The sequence below is a fragment of the Diospyros lotus genome, chromosome 11 (genome assembly GCF_014633365.1).
Source record: "Diospyros lotus cultivar Yz01 chromosome 11, ASM1463336v1, whole genome shotgun sequence".
Classification (NCBI taxonomy): Eukaryota; Viridiplantae; Streptophyta; class Magnoliopsida; order Ericales; family Ebenaceae; genus Diospyros; species Diospyros lotus.
In genome coordinates, this window is record NC_068348.1 from 5,183,645 (window position 1) to 5,205,199 (window position 21,555).

Sequence of the window (21,555 nt, forward strand, 5' to 3'; positions counted from 1 at the left end):
TATTAATGCCTTTAAATACATTTTTGTGCTTAAAATTAGATATGATTAACCATCTTACTAGGCTAAATTTATATATATTATAAAAAATTAAAATCTTTAGATTGACGTGAGCTATATCCGTTCGAGTTCTTCAAGAAAACTAACACCAAGTCAACCGATGGCCAAATATTTATAGACAAGCAATCCAGAGATATCAATGTAAGTTAAATAAGTCACGAATTCAACTTTGCCTCTAAATTTAATAAGTAAATGAACTTGTCTTTAGATAATGACTTCGTATGTAAAATCGAATAGAGTTATTAGCTACATCTGCTTCTCAACCAGAGGAAGGGAACACAGAGTCGAGAGAAGTGGACATCAGGTAGACATATTTGAAAGCTGTGAGTGGGGAAGAAAAAGCCTCAAGTGTACGACCTCGACCAGGGGCGGATGCAGAGGGGGGCTTGAGATTGAGCTGTGCTTGGGAGTTTATATATTTATATATATATATATTATTTATTATATATATTTTTACTGTTTAATTGGGGCTGGCACCGGCTGAACCCCGTGCCAGCCCCCCCTACATCCACCCCTGACCTCGACTCCCAAGCATCAGTGTTCTACGTACAGTCAATCGGTAGTTCCTCTATAGCTACATCTCGCATGCCGCCTGATAGAGAGATAGAGGATCACTTGCGTGAGCAGATATGTGCTGAATCGAAGTTCCAACAAGACTACCAGGAGATACATGAGCATTTTCAGCATCAGATGGATGAGCAGATCCAGTACCTACAGTTAGCACCAAAGCAGGCCTAGCAACAATGGCAACAGTGGTTTGCAAAAGTTGAGGCACTTATGTATCAGCTACAGCAATAGAATATTTGCAGAGAGCCTCCTCCATCTTCTAAAGAAAACCAGGAGACCAACCACACCAACCCCTAGGTTTCTACAATTTAGGGTTTAGATCTTTTTAGTCTTTACAAACTACATTACAGTTAGTTTTTTTATAAATTTGGAAATTCAAATTTTTGTATTTTCTTACAATTAGATATTAACACATTTACTTTTTATCTCTCAATCTGTTAAACTTTTCAAGAGTAAATTATTAGCTTCAGCGCAAATAACATTGTTATAAAAAAAAAAAATTCACAACCACAATAATGACAAAATGACTATAGAAATATTTAACAAAAAAAATCCGTCATTAAAAATAGCGATAGATTTGCAACTGAACATCCATCACTGATCGGAGACAGATTACAATGCTATGTTTCATCGCTAATCAACAAAAAAAGATAGTGTCGCAATTTTATCATTGATTAGCGACGAAATATTCAATTGTAAATTTGTCACTAGTTTGTGACGGATGTTTAGTATCCATCGTTAATAATCGATGGATGTTCAATTGCAATTTCGTTGCTAATCAGCGACCAAATATTCAGTTCCATCGTTAAGTCAAATAGTGATGAGCATTTTAGCGATAAAATAATTTCGTCGTTAATAACTGATGGATGTTCAATTGCAATTCTGTTGCTGATCACCGACCGAATATTTAGTTCTATCGCTAAGTTAAATAGTGACGAGCATTTTAGCGAAGAAACAATTTTGTTGCTAATCTATTGCAAACCTATCTTAGCGACAAAATTTCCAAATTTAGCGATGGAAATTTTCATGGCTAAACTCTATTTTTCTTGTTGTGACAAGTCATTGAATTTAATAAACAACACTTATTTAGGACTCATTTTACAATAACCCAAGACTCGTAGCATGCACTTTATATATCTATTTAGGGACCATACTAAATACATATTATGGTCAATTAAATAATATAATATAATATCATCTGTGACTGCACATTACTTCAATTCACAATCTCAAACTTGTAAAATGAATTGTTTGGCATGTGCCTAACTATAATGACCTTTTTATAGTTATAAGTTGTCATGAGTTTTTTTTTTTCATAAGTAAATGAAAATATCACATGATTCCAATTCTATTTTTTATATATAAATTTTATCCAAAGTATGTTACTCTTGTCTATTTTTTAATATTTATTTATTTTTGTAAAGGGTCATTTATATATAATTTTAATATAAAAAATATCACCAGCATAGTAAATATTACAATAACTCAGAGAAGTCCTATAATTTTCATTCACATTTAGCCCAGGCTCAAGCCTATGCCCAGGGCCCCCAAAAAGAGGGGCCTAAAATCACTTATTAATTAAAATGTATTTTTTTTTATTTTTTGAGATATAAAATCATTAATTTTATTTTATTTTTATTTTTATTTGAATTCAATTTTATTTTTTTATTTGGAGAGGAGGCTCCCTAACTCTACGAATCGCTTTTTGATGTTAGGTAATGAATAATAAGGTATAAATCAATAACGTAATAGGAAAAGAAAATGCAAGAAGTGAAGTTATTTTAAAAGGATAATTTGATAAAATAATTATTTAGATGACAAAAATTTTATATGAGGAATTCGCATTAATCTGAACATTAAAGAAAAAATTAAAGTAAATCAATAACTACTATAACAAAAATGATTTGTTGAGACATCTTTTTTAGGGCATTTTTTAGGCACAATCTAAAAAAGTGCCCCAATACAATAACTTTAATGAGATACAACAATTAAGTGCCATATAAAATATCATTTTAAGGCACAATTTAAAGAAGTGCTCCAATAAAACAATTATAATGAGGCATGACAATGAAATACCTAATAAACAAATATAAGTGTCTTAATAGATAAATTTAATAGGGCGGAATTTTTGAAATGCCCCATTAAAATAATTCTAACAAAACACTCTGATGAAGTGCCCTAATAGACAAATCTTAAGTACTCCAATAGAATAATTCTAATAAAACTTAGATATACTATAAAATAAATATAGGCACATATATTAATAAGATGATGTGTAGATTAGGTGGTCACATGTGTGCAAGAAAAAGTAAAGGTTCAGGGTTCGAACTGAGGGAGAAGTTAAGGTGTGTTTGATTGCATTACCTATAATTTAATTCTAGGTAATATTGTCTAAAAAATAAAAACCATCTCATCCCCTTGGAAAATGAATTCCATAGAAAGAAGCTTTAAATGGTTGTACCATACATATTTTTCCATGGAAAAATTAAGAGTGTTTGATTGTTTTCCATAGAAAATGTGTAATAATTACATATTTTTCATGAAAAATGTGTGCAATCAAACATACTCTTAGAGTTAAGAGAAGGCTTGCAGGGATATGAAAAATAAATTTATAGTGATTTTTGAGGCATTTTTAACTGTCGCAACAAACTTAAATTTATAGTTATTTTTGAGATATTTATAAGTAGCTCAATACGTTTTTAGGGTACAATTACATGGGGCATTATTATTAGTGCCCTAATAGTTAAAATGCCCCAATAAACTATCTATTAAGGTATTTTTAAATGTCTTTTAATTCAAAATTTGTTGTAATTTTTAATTTACAAGAACTAATTGTGGACTCTTTATATTTTTTATTTATTCAATTTTTAAGTTTTTTAATTTTTTTATCTTATCTATATTGTTAATTGAAAAATATTTATTCTCTAAATTTAAATATAAAAATTTAATTAATAATTTTATATCTTAAAAAATAAATAGAATAAAAATAAAATAAAATTTAATATTTATTTATATTATTAAAGGACCACAAAATAACTGTCACCACAAATATTCTGGCCCTACATGTACTGTGACATCATGTGAAATAATTCAGAGAAGGCCTATAAATATCAATCATACAAAACCTTCGAGAGAGGTCAGATCATCGCCCAGTGGTGCAGAGCAGAGATATGGAGGAATATGCCACAGCCAAACAGCCCCTTCTTCTTCACACGCTCCCGCCGTCCCGCCGCACGCTTGCTAACCGTGCGTTCGCCCTGGTTTACACGTGCGCCATCCTCGCCGTGCTCTGCCGCCATGCAGCGGCCGCCCTGGGCTCCGCCACCTTTCTCTCCTTCGTCACCTCCGTTACCTTCTTCATCGCCGACTTGGTTCTAGGGTTCGAGTGGTTCTCCGCGCAGTCCTTCCGCTTCCGCCCGGTCCACCGCCGCGTCTTCCCGGAAAACCTGGAGAAAGTGGTGAAGAGACGGGATTTTCCGGCGCTGGACATCTTCATATGCACGGCGGACCCCTACAAGGAGCCGCCGATGACCGTGGTGAACACCGCCCTGTCAGTGATGGCTTACGATTATCCACCGGAGAAGATTTCGGTGTATGTTTCGGACGACGGCGGCTCCCAGCTGACTCTGTTTGCGTTCATGGAGGCCGCCAGGTTTGCAAGCCATTGGATACCCTTTTGCAGGAAGAACGAGATTGTGGACAGATGCCCAGATGCGTTTTTCGGATCAAATTATAGTCAATCCTCGGAGACTGAACAAATTAAGGTGATGACCCATGGTTTAATTAAACTATCATTTTGAGATTTAACAAAAAGATAAATATATTTTTAAATTTTTAAAAATTATAGAAATTTCTCTTAATTTTATAGCTCTTAAGTATATTTCTTTTTCAACGTTACTTTACACATGTCAAAAATTTTAACACAATAAAAATATCTTTACATTTTATCTTTTTCTCATACAATAAATTGATCAAAACATAATTATTTGCCAATTTATCATTTTAATTTGATGATGATTTAACTAAAAAGAGAGAAAGAAGTCGATAAATTGCTAGATTCTAATTAGTTTGTTGGACTTAGAGGATAAAGGGACCGAGAGAGAAAATGCAAAAGTATTTTTATTGTATTAACAATGATAGAAATAAATGTAGTTAGAGTTGTAAAATCAATAAAACTATTATTTCTCAAATATCAAGAGTATTTATGCTTTTTATCAAATTTCAAAAGTATTTGAGTGTCATTTACCCTAAGTAGTACACTTGTATAACATATATATATATATATATACAAAATTAATTTTCACCTAGCAAATCAATTTTAGGAGATTATGTGTTACACACACTCTAAATATTTACCAATCATATTGCAGAAGATATACGAAAGCATGAAGTCAAGCGTGGAGAATATTGTGAAGAGAGGAGAAGTTCCATATGAGTTCATCCCTTGCGAACAAAAACGTCAAGTATTTAACAAATGGACCAAAAGATTTACTCGCAAAAATCATCCTACTGTTATCCAGGTTTACTTTCTATTTAATCTTTAAAAAGAGGCGATCTTGTTATACTTTAGGGAGCATATTCTATGAAACCTGAGTCAATCACTTTGGCTTTTTTTTTCTTATAAAAAATAAAGTTTCAAATCTCATCCTAAATATAAACTATATTCATTTGATAAAAAATTTCATGTTTGGATTGGCATTCACTGTTGTTATAAGCTAATACAATAATTAGATTCCATCATTAAATCCCTTCATAATCTACAGAACCAATAGAGCACACAAGTTCAAATCAAATAAACTAATTAATTAAAATCACCTAAAGTTAATGAAGCTTTGGCCTAATAACAAAAATCGAAGCCTCGGAAACTTAAAAGATCTCAAGTCTAATTCAGGCTATATGCAGGTGTTGTTAGAGGCCAGGGAGGACAAGGACATAACAGGTCAATCCATGCCAAATTTGGTGTATGTGTCCAGAGAGAAGAGCAAAATGTCTTTCCATCACTTCAAGGCAGGTGCCCTTAATGTCCTGGTATGCACACAACCTCTCTTAATAATGTTGTGGAGAGAAACCCACAATTTCATCGTCATTAATTTGACCCATCTAAATAAATTAAACAACAATTACATTTTTAGTATTTACTAAAAATAATAGGGTATATAAAAATTATGGTGTTTTTAAAATTTTTCATTATTTTTCTAAAATCTAATGTTTTTGAAGTACACAGATTCGGGTATCAGCTGTTATGACAAATGCACCTATAATATTGACTCTGGATTGTGATATGTACTCCAATGACCCTAAAACACTCCATCGTATGCTATGTTACTTTTTCGACCACAAAATAAAGCCCAACTTAGGGTTCGTTCAGTTCCCTCAACATTTTCATGGGATCAACAAGAATGATATCTACGCCACTGCGGTTAAAGGTTTGTTTCAAATGAATCCAATTGGATTTGATGGGCTAGCAGGCACAAATCATTACGGGACCGGGTGTTTTTTCTCTCGTCGTGTATTCTTTGGGGGCCCATTATTTTTTGTGGGCCCTGAGATCCCCGAGCTTATGCCAGACCATGTGGCGGGCAGGCCTATCAAGTCCCAACCAGTAATGGCATTAGCACACCATGTAGCAAGCTGCAAGTATGAAGAGCAAACCAATTGCAACTGGGGGGCTAAGGTAAGGCAATCTCCATTTTCTCAATATAGAACAAGTTTCTTTTGTATGGAAAAGAAAATAATGGCATTGAGCACAAAATTTTGTAGTTGGGCTACAGATATGGGTCGTTGGTTGAGGACTATTATACTGGCTTTCGGCTACATTGTGAGGGATGGAAGTCTGCGTTTTGCAATCCTAGAAGGCCTGCATTTCTTGGGGAGGCTCCTATCACACTGGTTGATGCATTAAACCAAACCAAGCGATGGGATGTGGGCCTTCTCGAGGTTACAATCTCCAAATATAGCCCGATAACTTTCGGGGTCAAGAGTATGGGGCTACTAATGGGCCTTTGCTATGCCAACTATGCTTTCTGGCCATTTTTGTCAATTCCAATCACCATATATGGAATTTTTCCTCAATTAACTCTTCTCAACGGAATCTCCATCTTCCCAAAGGTATATATGCATGCTCCCTATGCCTTTTGGTGCAATTGTTGCAAAATCACACTACATTACATTGCATTAATTGCATTGCAGGTCTCAGATAAATGGTTCATCTTGTATGTTTTTCTATTTATGGGGGCTTATGGACAAGATTGTTTAGACTTCATGTCAGCTGAAGAGACCTTTAAGAGGTGGTGGAGTGAGCAACGAATGTGGATGTTGAGGGGGGTGACAACCCATCTTTTCGGGTTTATCGAGTTTGCCTCCAAGCACCTGGGAATAGCTACACATGGTTTTAGCCTAACTAGCAAAGTGGTAGATGATGAACAAAGAAAGAGGTATGATCAAGGCATCTTTATGTTTGGAGTCCATTCACCTATGTTTGTATCGCTCACGGTGGTCGCAATCATTAACTTCATCGCTTTCTTTGGAGGGTTGGTTAAAGTAGTTCTCACAGGTATTGGAAACGCAGACCAATTGTTTGTTCAAATGTTTATTGCTGGCTTTGTGGTTGTTAACTGTTGGCCGGTGTATGATGCCATGGTGTTCAGGACTGATAAAGGGAGGATACCTACCAAAACCATCGTCATTTCCATATGTTTGGCTTCGACTTTATACATAGTGGCTTCTTTTATGCTCGGCCATTATTAATTTGTTTAGTTGATTTGATTTGGTCGTATATAGAAATGTTTCAACTTCTAGAATTTATATACATATTTGTATATGTACATATATATATATATACAGTGGGATTAAAGCTTTTCTAATATTGCAATTTCTTGCTTTTCTTCTCTATATATGATTATAACCACAATAAAATTAGGGCATTGTTTGGAATGTACTGTTAGTTTGCTTTACATGTGTGTGCCTCTTATTAGAGCAAGGCTACAATTAAAATATTTTATTGATAACAAAACAATTCATAGGTCATTAATATCGATTGATGAACATTTTGAATGATATCTTAATCATGTTGACAAAAACTCAAACATATGTTGACCTCTAAACTAAAGTTTCAAAACCATCACTTTCCAAAATATTCTTGTTGTTGCCAGGATACAACAATAAATTTATTTGACTAGCAACGCCGTCATCTGGCCACCTGAGTTTGCAAGGAAATAAATAGTTAGAGGGCGTAAGGAGGTCACCACACAAACACTCTGATGCTTAATTCAAACACTAAAAAAAAACAAAAAATTGCATTGAGTAATCTAAAGTAGTCCAGAATTAGGACTCTTATAGATAACGTCTATCTTGATTTTTTCTAACATGGCTAGGATTAGAATTCTTATAGATGGCGCTTATCTTGCCCTTTTAGGATATAATTCCTTATGGATGATTGTCTATCCCTTTCTTGAAAAGATTTTTGAATGTTGGAGTTATCTATTTTACATGTTGTGTAGGATCCCACCGTATTCGGGAAATGCTTTGGTGGTGGTGTCGCCACCGAAGAGGCAAGGAAACCCCCTACGAAGCCTGGCTCCGGGGTCATGGGGTTACCCAGGCACAGGGCCATGGAGGTGCTCGTGCCCAAGGTCGCGAGGCCACTCACACAATTGGGTTGCTAGTCGACCATCTGCAGTCGCCTAGCCAGATTGCGAGGGTTGCCCCCTTGTGACTACCTGGCTGGGCTGCGGGTGCTGCCCTTTGCGACCGCTATGGTTGGGCTGCGGGGGTGCCTTTCACAAAGACCTTTTGCAATCTCCTTTGTCGACCTATGAGCCATGTTGACCACTTGACCTAAATGTGCTACGGTCTTCTATCGTCGAGTCGTCTCGATTAAGCTAGGTTGATCCGCTTATTAATTTATTTTTCAATTTTTTTTTCTCATGACACACCACTTCTCAAGCCATTATGTTAGAACATACAATTAAATGGTGTATCTTTCTAAATGATAAACAAGGCCACTGAGTTTTATCCTACAAAGAAAGAAAAAGAAGAAACTGCAACCATCAATCTATCCTCATTTGCCTCTCTTTTATGTCTCGTTGATCATTGAGATGTTCAATGTAAATTTAATCACAAAAAAGATCGCAAAAGTATTTTTGTACACATTAAATCTTGCTCAAGGTAAATTATATAATGTATAGCAATGGCACCAAAACCCAAGAGGGGGATGAATTGGGTTAATTAAAAAAATTAACTTCACTTGATAAAATCTTGATCGATAAAGATGTTTAAAGAAATGAAAATGATAATCAATGGGTAATGCTTAAGAAAAATATGAAAATCAAAAGCAACCACGAGAGACAATGATTTATAGCAGTTCGACTTTCTAAACCTAGTCCACTACCTTAGGTTCCTATCAAGGATTTTGAAATCAATCCACTACAAACCCCCTACTAAAGCCGAGTAGGTCCTCTAGTCTGCGACTATGAAGATTACAAGCCTCCCACTTCAAATGGGTCCTTTAGCTTACGCTAAGCAAATACAAGGAAATGAATAAAACAATCCAAGAGTGAAACTCTTAGTTACAATTTCTCTCTACAGAAGAATAAGAGGCTTAAAATTAATAAAACAGTTTAGATGCAAAGCCTAAAAAAGATAATAATAGAGAGAGAATAAAAATTAAAATCTCGATGAAGACTTGAATGCTCAATCATTGAATAATAAATGATCCAAAGAATCTCTTTCAACAGGGGCGGCCCATGGGAGTTGGGGGCCCTAGGCCATTAAAAATTTGGAGTGCCTTTAAAAAATAATAAAAAATATTAAAATTTTATTGGGGCCCTTTTTAATACTAAAATATTTATCATTAGAAATTTATTGGGGCCCTCTTTTGGGTAAAAAATATTTTTAATGTTAAAATATTTAAATATTTTTATTATTAAACTTGACAAAAAAAATTAATTACCCCCCCCTTTTAGGGGGCCCTAGGCATAGGCCTCATTGGCCTATGCCTTAAGTCGGGCCTGGCCTTCAATACTCTTCAATATCATATATATAGTTGTTGGTGAATACTTCCAAAAATCAAACCATTGGGGTAGTTAGGCGAGCATTAAATGTGTCAAAAACTAAGCATTATAACTTTTTGTGAAACAAACTGTCGACAGACTCAAGAGGTTAGTTGATTAATTTTTGAATAAAATTAAGACATAGTTGACATAGCCATAAGCATAGTTGACAGAAAACCAACAAACTTCACAGATAGTCAACAACCACAATTACATGACAGTATTGAAGCACACACAAAAAGAGGGGGGGGGTGAATTGGTATATAAAAATTAGTTCTTAAAAAAAATTCTTTTGATAAACAGAGACGTCATCTGTGAAGACCACAGATTCATTAAATCTAAAAACCTTAAAATGGCACAATCAGGTTTCAACCGTGTGAAGACAATCTCGTTGAGAGAATAATGAATATAAAATATTTGCAGACGAGATGTTAAATATAAAAATTAAGTAGGGTATATAAGAATGCAGAGAAGAACAAATGAACAGAGAGCACAAAACCAAGAGACGGTGATTTATAGTGGTTCGGCTTTCCAAGCCTAATCCACTACCTTAACTTCCCACTAAGAATTTTAAAATAAATCCACAAGCAACCCCCTACTCAAATAGAGTAGGTCCTGTAGTCCGCGATTAGAAAATTTACAAACCTCCTATTTAAATGGGCCCTCTAGCTTACGCTAGGTAAATTGAAACAAATACAACGAAAATAATTTTAAGAGTTAAAAACTCTCTTAGTACAAATCCTCTTTACAATAAATGCGAGGCTGTTAATGAATAAAATAGTAGAATGAAAAGCCTCGAAATGAAAAACAAGAGAGAATGCAAGTTGAAAGCACAAATACAAAGTGTATGCTCGGTAGTTGATCGTAATAAATATTCTCAGTAGCCTTCAATTCCTTCAACCACCTATTTATAGATGATGGTGGAAAAATTCAAAAATTGAGCCGTTGGGGTAGTTAGGTGAGCATTAAATGTGGCAAAAAAACTAGCCGTTATGATTCTGCAAAAGAAACTTAGTTGACAAATACAAATGGTTAGTCGACAAAGTCAGGAAAAATAACAAGCTTGGTTGACAGACGAATTAGGTTGGTCAACTAAGTTATAAAGACACCAGACACTTAGTCGACCAAGACAAAAATAGGCATGGCACTTAGTTGACCAAGGCAACCTATCTGTCGTCCGACTTAATGAGTTAGTCGACCAAGATATAACAAATACACTATTAGTCGACCAAAGTTTAAGATTAGTCGACCAAGACTAAAACAAGCACATTGCTAGTCGACCAAGCCTATAACTTAGTCGACCAAGTCAGGCTCTGAAAAATAAAAAGCATTTTATTAGTCGACCAATCTTCCAAAATAAACTTGAAGTCTTGTCAACTTGGTTTTTCTTTAAGATAGAAACATTAGCATAAACAATAGCATAACCCAACTTCATTTCTTTTTGCGAAACTTCATGAAATTGATTTTCTTTTAAGCACATAGAGTACATTTAATATATTAATTCCAAACATAATGAAACTTACATTATTTGTCATTATCAAAACTATATGATCACAAGAGCAATATATCATTACATAGTCAACAAATCAAAAATATGAATAAAACTTTTTCTAAGATACACATTGATAGTCGACAACTCAAACTATTCTGTCAATAGAACCATGACGATAGTTGACCTATCAAAATATAGTCGATAAATGCTAAGCATAGTTGACTTATGCACAGCACATAGTCAACAAATGCTGGGCATAGTTGATAGATCAAACTCACTTAGTCAACTATTCTCTTAAAAAGACTTAACACTTAGATGATAATCATAAAAATGAATACTTGATTGATATAATTGAGATTCCAAACATAAAATTCTTAATCATTGAACTAGCTCTCTTAACTTTATTTCAAGCAAGTTGAGATTATCAAAAATGATATTGATGTTGAATTCAAACACTTAATTGTATTTCTTTAGATTTCGAGATTGATTTTCATATAATGAAGAAAATTGTGTCATTATCAAAACTCTTTTAATACTCAAGAGTAAAATATCAATCTCCACCATTTTGATGATGACAAAACATATTTGAAAATCAATTCATATCTTATTTCATCTCCCCCTTTTTGTCAAAATCAAAAAGATTTAACTGATGGACTCACCCTTTTTAAAACAAAATAAAAATAGGAGAACATAAAAAGGAGTGAAACTCCCCCTTAAACCAACTTATGATGACCATATATGCAAAAATGGCAATCATTCATTCAGTCACAAGCATGCAATAGCAAGAGTAAAATGACTTGATAATTATTCATCCATAAAATGACAGTGTAGCCAAAACAAAATCACATCATAAAGGCAACATTCATCAGTTCCAAAGTAAATATCTAATAGATCACAAAATAAAAATGTATGATGAGGGAAACATCTAAACATCAGGAGAAATGGACGATGGAGAAGACTAAGCAGAAGGAGAAGAAGCAGAAGGTAGAGATGATGATAAAACAAGGGGAGGAAATTGAGAAGACATCAACTGCATGAGCCATCCCAACTGAGATGAAATTTATTCTTATTGCCTATGGAGACTCTGCAAATCTGATCTAACCTCTTCTCTGAATTCAGTCCAGCTTGCTTCTACCCTTGAGATGTCCAACTTCAGATCTACCATCCCTTGAACCACCGACTCATCTTGAGACTCAAACTGAGATGATGATGGTCCTTATGATCTCCTATTTTTCCTAGGATTATCTTGCTTATCAACCTTGACCAATTCCCCATCCTTGCTTGCATAGCCAATACTAATGGTTGTCTTTTCATTTATATCCTAAGAGGGGTTAAGATAGATTTTCCTAGCACTTTCCATCTGCCCACTAGATTATCCAATAATTCACTTATTGTCATACCATAGGGAAGTGACCTATGCTTCCCCAAAATAGATTATATCATCAGGTTTATCATTAGTAGACAAAGATTTGGCCTTCTCTTAGCCTTAATACATTGTAGTAGCCATAAGTCTAGTCTAGTAACCGGTGAAAAACTACCACTTCCAGGATAGATCATCTGACAACAAATGATATGAAGAAGTCTAGTGTTCAAGTCCATATATGTTGTGTTAGTGATTTTAGTGGTAATATTGTCATCTCCTATGACTTCTTTACTAGCCTGGACATAATCTTGTGTCCAGGAAGCATAATCTTACTTTCTAATGGAATTCCAAACCGGTTATGAATTAAAGACAAGGTGGCTTCAATATGAGAATCTCCAATATTAGTTTTAAACTTCTTATCCGACTTCCTCTTATGATAGGTGTTGTATGGATTTGAATAAAATGTCCTAGTTGCATCTTCATATATACACCCATGGATAGTTAAGAAATCCCACTATTCGAACTCCTTAAACGTTTGAATGTATGGAAAATCGGTGGATTCTAGAAACGTTAAATCCAAATAACGACCTTCTAGGACTTCTCGAGATTCAAAGTGGATGAAATACCTTTCTTGTTGACCATCAGAGTTGAACAACTGGATTTCAGGCCTAGGTTGTGAAGATGGATAGCTTAAGAGGCTGGTTCATTCCCTTTTCCTTTATCCTCACCAGAGTTCTTCGTTCTAGCCATAGGATATACATCGATTGAAGGAAATGTAATTGAGAGAATGAGAGAGAGATAGCTGAGAGTATGAGAGAGATAAAAAAAATGAATGGTCGATTAAGATATATCAATGCTTTGAGAACACAGAAAAAATATTTTCGGGCTTGAACGTTTGCGCAAAATGACCAAATGTGAGAATAATATATATATATAAGGGTTTTGAGAATACTAACGGTCACCCGTGCTTCGCGTATTTCGATTTGTATCTATGAACTCAAGGTTTATGTCCCCTTTTTGAATATAGTCTCTAATAAAATGACGTTTAACTTCAATGTGCTTAGTTCTTACATGAAATATAGGATTTTTTGTTAGAGTTATAGCACTTGTGTTATCACATCTATTTGGGATGTTTTGGAGTCTTATGCCATAGTCTTCTAGTTGATACTTCATCCACAATATTTGAGCACAACAACTACCTACTGCAACATACTCAGCCTCAGTAGATGATAGTGCTACTGTATTTTACTTCCTACTTAACCAAGATACTAAACAATGTCCTAAGAATTGACACGAACCACTTGTACTTTTTCTATCTATTTTACAACCATCATAATCAGCACCAGTATAAGCTATTAGATCAAAGTTGTTTGATTTAGGGTAAAATAGTTCTATGCTTGTAGTTCCTTTTAGATATCTCAAGATTCTCTTAACTGCTTTTAAGTGAGATTCTTTGGGATTCGATTGAAACCTAACATGCAAGCATACACTAAACATAATATTAGGTCTACTGGTTGTTAAATAGAGCAAAGAGCCAATCATCATACTTCTATATAGCTTGTTATCTACAGCCTTACTTAACTCATCTTTATTTAAGCTTAGAGAACCACTCATGGGTGTAGCCATAGGTTTGCAATCGTGAACATCAAATCTCTTAAGAATATCTCTTATATATTTTTGTTGATAAAGAGTGATACCCTCATCTTTTTTTTTTTTTTATTTGCAATCCTAAAAAGTATTTTAGTTCACCCATCATGCTCATTTCAAATTCTCCTTGCATAAGATTTTCAAATTGATCACATCGAGATTTGTTTGTCGATCCAAAGATGATATCATCCACATAGATTTGAACTAATAGAATGTCCTTGTTTAGACTTCTTATAAATAAGATTGTATCTATTTGTCATCTTTTGAATCATTTTTCAAAGAGAAATTTACTAAGCCTTTCATACCATGCCCTAGGGGCTTGTTTTAGACCATTTAAAGGTTTGGACAATTTGAACACATAGTCTTCATACTTATGATTTTCAAAACCAGGGGGCTATTCTATATAAACTTCTTCATTGATATATCTATTTAAGAAAGCACTCTTAACATCCATTTGATATAGCTTGAAGTTTTTGTAGCAAGAAAAGGCTAATAACATCCTTATGGCTTTTAGTCTAGCAACAGGGGCATAAGTTTCATCATAGTCAATACCCTCTTCTTGACTATATCCTTAAGCCACTAGCCTAGGTTTAAATGATACACTGATTTGTTTACCTTTCATGTATGTGCCACAAATGTGATCTCTTTCAAACTTTAGCTTTGGTAACCCATTAACAAGGTCATGTTTTACTTGTTTGTTATTCAAGTTCATACTAGCATGACCTAATTTATTTTGCCATAACCAAGTATTTTGAGAAGTATTAGACACTAAACAATTTTCCATCCTAGATGACCCTAGAAGAGTAAGATAAATATTTCCTACTTTATTTCCTTTTAGTTTCATTTCCTTTGTCTTTGGACATGTGACTTTACAAGAACAAGCATCAAAATGAACTTCATATTTCATATCACATAATTGACTTATGCTAATCAAATTATGCTTTAGATCATCAACAAGAAACACATTATCCAACACAAGGTGTTCAAAAGAGATAGAACCCATACCTATGATCTTACCTTGAGAGTTATCACCATAGAATACATTACCTCCTTCCTTGAAGATGATGTTGTTGAGAAGATCTTGGTCTCTCGTCATGTGCCTTAAGCACCCAATATCAAGGAACCACTTGCTCCTTGAGTCATTAGAAACCAAAGCAACCTACAAAATGAATCTTTCAAGTTGTTCCCTTTGGTACCCACATCATCTTGGGTCCATTCTTGTTAGAAGATACTGCATTCTTAGGAACCCAAACTTGTTTAAATTTTTTAGGATAATTTATTATAAACATTTATTTATTAAATTACCATTTCGTCCATAGTAGTCACATGAAAGGCCTTTCTTTGAGAAATCTGGTTTGAAGAATGGTTTTCTTTGAATAAATTTTTGATTCAAAGCTTTTTACAAAAACTATTTTACTAGAACTTACATGGAATGGATCAAATCCAATTCCTTACTTATCTCTAAAATTTCTTTGAGCCTCGAGAATCATTTCTTATTTCTTCTTCCCTTCAACTAGTTTTTCTAAGGACTCCTTCAAGTCTTTATTTTCTTTTAGAAGACTTTCTTTTTCACTAGACAACCTATTTCTTTCATTCTCTAAGGTTCTTATTTTAGTTTTCAAATCTTTCACTTCACTCTCTAGTGAACTTAATTTCTTTTTTAAATCAATGTTTTTCACATTCATTTGCTCACATTCACTTAATAAATCATTAAACACATCATGGAGTTCTTCTAATGTAAAATCAGAGATTAAATTAGGAGGTTGAGAAATTACCTCATCTTCGAGATTAGCCATGAAGCAGACATTGGCAACTTCATCATCTTGTGATTCATCACTCGATGATAGCTTCTCCTCATCCCATACAGCTAGAGACTTCTTCTTTACCTTTCTTTCCTTGCGATCTTTCTTTTTCAACTGAGAACAATCATTTCTCATATGACCTAACTTTTTGCACTCAAAACATCAATTCTCATTAGGGGGGTTAGCTTCATTTTGATCTTTATCCTTTTTAAAACTTCTTCTTTGATTAAATCTTCCCTTTTTCATAAATCTCTTAAATCTCCTAGCTAATAGTGCAAACACATCATCATCACTATCTTAAGAATCTTTTTTCCTCGTTGTCAACTTTAAAAGCTACATTCTTATCTACATTATCATTTGTTTTCATTATGATTTCATGGGTCATTAGTGAGCCTAACAGATTATCAAATCCAAGTTTGTCTAGATCTTTAGCCTCTGTTATAGCTATGACCTTTGGATCCCATGACATAGAAAAACTTCTTAATATTTTTTTAACTTTTTCTCCATTAGTATAAGTTTTTCCTAAAGCTTCTAAATGAAAGTAAAGCAAGATCGCTACGGGGCAAGCAGCGTAGTTAAAAAATTTTGAATCTTACCCCAATCCCGGCGATTGGATCAACATCGAAATCAAATCATTCACATACAAATAAAATAAATCTAACATTTAGATTTTCGAGTCGTTCGCGGATTCAAGCTGTCCAAGCATCCAGCCTCTAACTCATGATACGTAGCACATGTCTGTTGGCAATGAGAGCGGAATAGGAGTGCTAGCTCTTTCTCCTTTTCGTGGCTTATGTATAGACGAAAAAAAAACGTCCTCGTTTCATATTGATGTCAAAAGAAACGGGGAAGAGTGAACGACAATACATTTTTCAACTCTTGAAAAACTACACCAAAAACTCACTAGTTTGGGCAACCTATAAATGGGCATTTATAAGGAGCTCTGGGGTTTCTTAAACCCTAATGGATATGGGCCAACCCATTTAATTTAGTCCAATTAGGAACTTAATTAAATGAATTTATTCTAGTAACTAGAAATATAATTAAATAGCCCAAATCCTTTTATAGGTTTAAATAAATTATTTTGACCCAAATCTAATTCAAGCCCAAATATAATATTTAATATTTGGCCCAAATCTAATTTGGTCCAAATATAATAATTAATATTTAATATTTGGCCCAAATCCAATTTAGTCCAAATATAATATTTAATTGAATATTTAGCTCAAATTCAATTTAGTCCAAATATTAACTTAAGCCCAAATATATTTTATTTTCTATTTGTCACTCCAACAAATAGAAAATTATTAAATTAGAAATTCCTTCCTAATTTAATCAATTGTCATTTTAGGAAGCACTTTCCATTATGACGACTCCTCGTCATATCGAGGTCATTACATCTATTTGTTCATTTTTTTGTGAAGACCTACGACGACAAAACTTCTTACCGAAGTGTCCCACTTAACCATACGTCCACTCTCTTGGTTTAAGCTAGGGACCATGCCTATTGCGTATGATTCATTAGGCTTCCGAATATGTTGGCAATTTGTCGGTACAAACACATAAGATAAGATTGGCCTCTAGCAAGGCATCATGCCTACCCAATTATTCAGAATGATTCATAATCCGCAAAAAACCTTTCACGAGCATGGTTACCATGTAATTCGATTCTCTCGTCAATGTATCTTATGTGATCTCAAGTATGGCGATGTGTTGCTTGATTACGATCACATGAGTTTTTCTTTAGTCATCCAGATATCTTCACTTAATAGAAAGTGAATCAATAACTCCTTATTGATCTTTTTTACCATATCCATGGATTTAAAGTGAATATCCAACGAAGGCGCCTTAGATACATCATCCTCTATCAAGGGATAGATGAGTCCCATCTTGGCTATGCACCCATCTCCATAAGCCTCACGATATACCCAATGATCGCCCACGTGCAGCCTTTGTCTAGGCGCATCGAAACGATGTCAAAGTATACTGGTCTTCTTATGAGATGACCGTGACAACCTCAGGTCCAAGGATTAATTACACCCACCTTGTATGAGAATACCATCAACATATAACCAAAATGGATTCTCATGGCGAGTCATGTCCAGTGACACCTTCTCCAACATTGGTCACCTATGTACTTGTCTAGGTATCCCCATGCCTATGGGTGTGAGACCCCCATTGCTATCACATAGCAAAAACATAGCACATACAAGTCTTACCGCAATTATCAATGTTCATTCTTAACATTGCTACGACTTGGGACGTTTAATGATATCTAGAAACTGTGATACATCATCTCACATCTTTATAGATTAATCACAGTATACATTATATGGACTTCTATCTAGTTTCATCCGGTCATTACAATAATAACAAGAAACTAATAGAACGACTTCTTGTGAATTTGAACAACTCCTTATTCAAATAATAAACATGATTACAATTGTCAGTGTACAATATGCCCAATCTGATTGGCTCTAGAACACCTACACTAACACTAAAGTGGAAAAAATATCATTAAATCTAGTATACATATCTTTTATAGATTCATTTTCTTTTATTGAAAATAATTCACATTCATGAACAAGAATATTAATTTTAGTTTCTTTTACCTGATTTATTCCTTCATGAGTTACCTTAAGCTTATCCCATATCTCTTTTGATGTTTTGCATGTAGAGATGCGATTGAACTCTTCATGGGACAGTGCACAGATCAGCATGTTCATTGCCTTGGCATTGATTTCCATATTTTTCCTTTCTTCATCTGTCGATGCCTCCATTTTCTCCATGTCGGCCAATGTTATTTTCTTTTGGACAACTTGCATTAAGCTTGAATCCTACATAAGATAAATTTTCATTCTAGTCTTCTAATAATTATAGTTAGTACAAAAAAAAAAAATGGAGGATGAGTGGTGCTTTGACCCTCGTTATGTGAAGTAGATGCAAAGCGTGCCATTTAAACAAGATCTTTTCCCCTAGGTTGTTAAACTAATGAACACAGAGGGAACCTCGCTCTGATACCAATTGATATAAATGTATAGCAATGGCACCAAAACCCAAGAGGGTGGTGAATTGGGTTAATTAAAAAAATTGACTTCACTTGATAAAATCTTGATTGATAAAGATGCTTAAAGAAATGAAAATGATAATCAATGGGTAATGCTTAAGGAAAATACAAAAATCAAAAGCAACCATGAGAGACAATGATTTATAGTGGTTTGGATTTCCAAGTCTAATCTACTACCTTAGCTTCCCATCAAGGATTTTGAAATCAATCCACTACAAAACCCCTACTAAAGCCGAGTAGGTCCTTTAGTTCGCGACTAGGAAGATTACAAGCCTCTCACTTCAAATGGGCCCTCTAGCTTACACTAGGCAAATACAGGGAAATGAATAAGAGAATCTAAGAGTGAAACTCTTAGTTATAGTTTCTCTTTATAGAAGAATAAGAGGTTTATAATGAATGGAATAGTTTAGATGCAAAGCCTCAAAATAATAATAGAGAAAGAATGAAAATTAAAAGCTCAATGAAGACTTGAATGCTCGGTCGTTGAATATCATATATATAGTTGCTGGTGGATACTTAAAAAATCGAATCATTGGGGTAGTTGTGCGAGCATTAAATGCGCTAAAAACTAGCCGTTATAACTTTCTGTGAAACAAACTGTCAACAGACTCAAGAGGTTAGTCAACTAATTTTTGAATAAAATTAAGACATAGTCGATAGAGCCAGAAGCATAGTCCACAAAAAACCAACAAACTTCACAGATAATCAACAACCACCCTTACATAGTCGACAAATCAAAAATATAAAGAAAAATTTTTCTAAGATACACCCTGATAGTCGACAACTCAAATTATTCTGTTAATAGAACCATGAGGATAGTTGACATATCAAAGCATAGTCGACAGATGCACGGCACATAGTCGACAAATGTTAGGCATAGTCAACAGATCAAACTCACTTAGTCGACTATTCTTTTAAAAAGACTTATTAATACTTAGATGACAAACATGAAAATGAATACTTGATTGATATAACTGGGATTCCAAACAAAAAATTCTTAATCATTGAACTCTCTTAACTTTATGATGATACGGAAGCCGATCACCCTCTCCTGGCTTAGACAAAGTACCTATAAAAGATGATGTTGGGGACTTATTTGTTGAGCCAAGTTGCTCTAATCAACCTATTGTGTATTTTGATGTTTAACAAAACATAATTTTAGTAAAACTATTTTTGGTATATTTAAAACCCCTAATGGATTTTTGATATGTGTTAAGTATTATAGTATTTTGTGTATCAAAATGAACCAAGAAATGCTATTTGATTCTAAGTAGAATATTAGCACACTATAAGGGAACATATAAGAAAATGTTTTCCTTTTAGAAAACTAACTCCCGGTATTTTCATAGCTAGTACTCATTATTATGAAAATGATTTTTAGTGAATTTTTCAAGTAATGGAAAGTATGTATTTTGGAAGTGCTAAAATCGTCATAACTGGAATTTGTTCTAAAACTCAAAATCTACTTTCTTATCTATTTGGATTTTGATTTTTTAGATATTTTTATTGAATCCAAATGAGGGGTACTTTGTTATTTACATTTATGTATTAAAATAAATAGAAATAAAAGAAAATGTGGACATTTACTTAAACTAAATGAATGTAAATATCTTGTAATGAATTTATACTATGTATTGTATTATCAAAACAAATCTTATTTTTTCTGAAATCTGGACTGAGAGTCGACTCCCTGTGAGGGACAGTCGACTGTAAGTCAAAATGGCAGTCGACTGTGGATGTGCATCAGTTGACATAACCGAGCATTGTTTATGCAGAGTCGAGGTAGCTGAGAGTGGGTTTTGGCCAGTTGACTGTCGAGTCAACTGTGGGCTGAGAAAGAGTCAACTGTGGGTGTCGCGGAGTCGACCGCCAGTTAGAACAGTTGACTGCCAGACTCCAACGGTCGGATTTTTAGAGCCGTTGCAGGTCATTTTGGGAGCCTCAATATAAATATCAAGAGGAGAAATCTGAAGAAGGCTAATGCTCTACCATTTCCTATCTTCCTAAAGCACACACAAGCTCTTAAGCACTCAATCAAAGCAATCCAAGGCCCAAGGAGCTTCAAAGATCTATCCATTGGAGCCTCAAGGCAAAGAAGAAGTTTTCTTCTTATTGGTAACTTGTATCATTTCATTTTTCCTTGTATATTGTTCTTGTATTGATATCCATTATAGTCCAAGTGTGTTGGACATAGGATTGATTTATTTGTATTAGATTGTGGATTGTGAGTGGCATCCTAGAGCCCAAGTAATCTAGGTGTATTATTGTGTTGTATTAGTTTCTGGGGTGAGCTAAGGGGAAACCTCAGGGTGTACAAGTTTGCTAGGTGTTCTTGTGTGGAAACCTAGTAGTGGTTTTAGTGGAACCTCAAGTGTCGGTTTGACCTTGAGAGAGTGGAGTAGGTGTTGGATACACCGAACCACTATATATCTTGTGTTTATATTGTGGTTGTTTGTGTATTTATATTTCTATCATTTCCAAACAACATATATATTTATAACAAGTGTATT

The 21,555-nt window shown here is 34.3% G+C and overlaps 1 protein-coding gene across 3 annotated transcripts; it reads left to right on the forward strand.

Annotated features, from left to right (window-relative positions):
• The first annotated feature begins 3,766 nt into the window (after window positions 1-3,766).
• Window positions 3,767-7,495, forward strand: LOC127812876 (cellulose synthase-like protein G3). 3 transcript variants are annotated; one of them, XM_052353417.1, is made up of 7 exons: window positions 3,767-4,388; window positions 4,995-5,144; window positions 5,527-5,652; window positions 5,849-6,298; window positions 6,385-6,732; window positions 6,814-7,177; window positions 7,272-7,495. In XM_052353417.1, exons 1-7 carry the CDS (start codon window positions 3,795-3,797, stop codon window positions 7,340-7,342), a joined length of 2,103 nt encoding a protein of 700 aa, XP_052209377.1. In that variant the 5' UTR covers window positions 3,767-3,794; the 3' UTR covers window positions 7,343-7,495. The 3 variants fall into 3 exon arrangements, with proteins under 3 accessions (XP_052209377.1, XP_052209375.1, XP_052209376.1); XM_052353415.1 differs by having other exon boundaries at window positions 6,814-7,495; XM_052353416.1 differs by having other exon boundaries at window positions 5,527-5,631; window positions 6,814-7,495.
• Window positions 7,496-21,555: the final 14,060 nt, after the last annotated feature.